This window comes from Notolepis coatsorum (assembly GCF_963971535.1).
Source record: "Notolepis coatsorum genome assembly, chromosome: 20".
Lineage (NCBI taxonomy): Eukaryota > Metazoa > Chordata > Actinopteri > Aulopiformes > Paralepididae > Notolepis > Notolepis coatsorum.
The window spans coordinates 45,194,175-45,197,450 of NC_140184.1; the positions used below are offsets into that span (position 1 = coordinate 45,194,175).

A 3,276-nucleotide genomic window follows, 5' to 3' on the forward strand; every position below is an offset into this window, starting at 1 on the left:
CTAATGAAACCAATGACAACATGATGACACAACAGCATCAATAGAATGATAACAGTATAAGGAAGACCTCACAAACAAGCTCAGTACAAGTAATCATTATTCATATTGAAATGTCTTCTCCGTCTCTACAGACGAAGGCACTGCTTAAATGCATTTTCGATGGTTTCTATATTGGCATTTTTTTTTATCAAATCAGAAAACAAAATATCTAACATGGGTCTTTTACACCGTTAATCAGGCTTGATTTTTCGTTTAGTACACATCCTGAAACACAGACACTTGACTAAGGTGGCAAAGGTCAGCAGAATAAGCAGTGTAACCCCTAGTAAGAACACTATAACATCAACAGAGTGGTAGGAGTACCAAGGCATTTTGTAAGACTCAGTGCGCAGGTGAGCAGCACCTTTGTGTCTCATAACAAACTCTATCCAGAAGAGGGCGCTGTCCAGCGGCCTCATAGGCTGGTCTCTGTGCAGCCTGGAGAGCCTGTGCATGTTCAGCCTGTAGGACGGCTCATGGAGGACCTCCTGAATACCCTGGAAAAAGATGTTTCTGTTCATAGTAGAAATATCAATTATCTTTGCTGCTCCTCTCGCTTGGATTCTGAAGAGGTTGTCAGGTTGGTCAAACATCAACGGAAGTCCTACAATGGGAGTTCCATGGTACAAGGCCTCTTGAAGTCCATTTGTTCCTCCGTGTGCTACAAACGCTTTGATCTTGGGATGTCCTAACAGGTCATTCTGTGGCATCCAGTCAACTAATAAGGTGTTGTTACCAAGAGTAGCTGGCCTGTCACCCTTATACCTCCAGATGACTTTCTGAGGCAGTTGAGAGAAAGCTGCAGCTATCTCATCAGCCAAGTCATGGGGAAGTTCCGCAACTAAAGTCCCCAGAGACATGATGACGACTCCGTGTTCCCCAGAGCTCTGGACGAACTCCTCCAGGTCTTGAGGAAGAGGCTCAGCTGGTTTACACTGGAACCCTCCCATATAGACGACATTAGGCATAGTGGGGCGAGGGAACTCAAACACAAAGTCAACTCTCATTAACCACAGATCTGCTGCCTGGAATAGAGACATGTAATCTACATCATGGTCAAAGTGTTTTTCTAACAAAGCAACATAATATGGTGAAACATAATGTGCAAATTGATATTGTGTAAGGCCATAAACCAGTACATTAATTAGTCTCTCTAGGAAGCTCATTTTATCTGATAACTCTGTCCCTGTCATAGGGACATAAGACAGAGGTGAAGGTGCAATTGAAAAATGACCTTCACCGTGAGTAGTCCATCTTACATTGAGAACAAGGGGTAGATTAAGGTAACGGGCAAGTAGGACACCACCTGCCATAGCAGGGTCGGTCAGAACCAGGTCATATTTTGCCTCCTGTAGAGATCGCACAAGGTCTTTGTTTTCAAAGATCTGTTCAAGCATTTTGCATACAGTCTTGTGTATCTCTGTGGCCTTTTCCGCCGTTTCCATTTCTAGCTGGAAACGAGCCCAGGCGGACTTTTCTTCCCGCTGGATCTCCAGGAGTCTGGACACAAAGGTTCTGATGAAGTCCTCATCAAATCCACCTTTGATATTGAGTGTAAGTGCTGTGTAGAGGGGGGAGGTTTCCCTGATGTACCAGCTGTCTGACGGTCGTATGACAGTGACGTGGTGGCCTCTTGAATGCAGCTCCTCGATAATGACTTTCATGTTCACCCAGTGACTCCCATCCACTGGGAAAACAAGTACTTTCCCTCCATCGGTGAGAGATGAACAGAGGAATAAGAGGAAGGCCCAGACCACAGAGCAGTGCATTGTTCTGAAGGCATAAGAGATAATTGAACGTTTATTCTTTAAAGCTACAATGTGTACAGTTATTTTTTACTTGGTTAGTGAGTTTCATTGACCAGTACATCAGCAGTGCTGTTCCACACTAACCTAATCAGGGAAGCTCTAAAGGAATTTCATCTTTTAGTCTTTTAGCAATGGGGACCATGTATAGTAACCACTAAATAACCACTACATGTTGTGTTCATTCCAACAAAATTATATTTTTATTATTATATTATATTATTATTATTATTATTATTATTATTATTATTATTATTATTATTATTATTATTATTATTATTATTATTATTATTATTATTATTATTATTATTATTATTATTATTATTATTATTATTATTATTATTATTATTATTATTATTATTATTATTATTATTATTATTACCATTATTATTATTAATGGTCATACCGGTATTATCATTATTATTATTATTGTTATTATAATTATGGTATTGATTATTATTATAATATTATTATTATTATATGGTATGAAGCTGTAAGGTGCACTTGAGCTGACCATTATGTTTATTTTTTTATCCACTTTTTCTCCTCATTTTCTATTTTTCTCCCATCCCAATTTCGTATTTCCAATTCTTCCCTCCCCTGTCTTGAACGTTGCTAGACTATGCCTCCCACTGGTCGGCTGTAGTGAGGATAGAAGCCTTGCATCACGTGTCCCCTCCTGTACACGAGGAGGCAGCCTGTTGCATCTTTTCACAGCAACAGCTCGAACTCTTGCCCCCGATACTTCCTGTTTCTGCCGCAACCAACCTGTAGGAGTCGCTGTCCACAACGTCCAATCTCCACCCACCGGCTTTCCCACCATCTAACACTGCCAATTGTGTTAGTATGACGGCCGGCCAAGCCGGTAGCAACGCGGAGAGCTGGGCTCGATACCAGCATCTCCTGCGCTAGTGGCGAGCGCCTTGCCCACTGCGCCACTTAGCTGACCATTATGTTAAAATAATCCTGCTCCTTTTCGGCCATGTAAAAAAAAAAATATGTTGGTGATACTGTGCAAAGATGAACTGTACCCCCATGTACGAAACTAAATAAAATGAATGAAGGAATATTTATACCATCTTTTTTATCAACTTTTTCTCCTCTTTTTCTATTTTTCTCCCATCCCAATTACCCGCTGTGCCAATTCTCCCCTCCCCTGTCTTGAACGTTGCTCGCATATGCCCCCCACTGGCCGGTTGTAGGGAGAATAGAAGCCTTGCATCACGTGTCCCCTCCGATACACGAGGAGGCAGCCTGTCACATCTTTTCACCTGCCAGCGCGGACTCTCATTGGCGAGGTGTAACGTGTGGGAGGCTCACACTACCCCCGCCATTTCCTGTCTCTGCTGTGCTGGCGTCCCCAACCGACCTGTAGGAGTCGCTGTCCACAACGTCCAGATTACCACCCATCGACTTCCACCCGCTAACTCTG

The 3,276-nt window shown here is 42.3% G+C and overlaps 1 protein-coding gene across 1 annotated transcript; it reads right to left on the reverse strand.

The window, feature by feature from the left end:
* Positions 1–230: 230 nt before the first annotated feature.
* LOC311247356 (UDP-glucuronosyltransferase 2C1-like) lies at positions 231–1,748 on the reverse strand (the record flags this gene model as incomplete). The annotated part of the gene is made up of 1 exon (XM_084337728.1): positions 231–1,748. Exon 1 carries the CDS (start codon positions 1,701–1,703, stop codon positions 231–233), a length of 1,473 nt encoding a protein of 490 aa, XP_084193854.1. The 5' UTR covers positions 1,704–1,748.
* Positions 1,749–3,276: the final 1,528 nt, after the last annotated feature.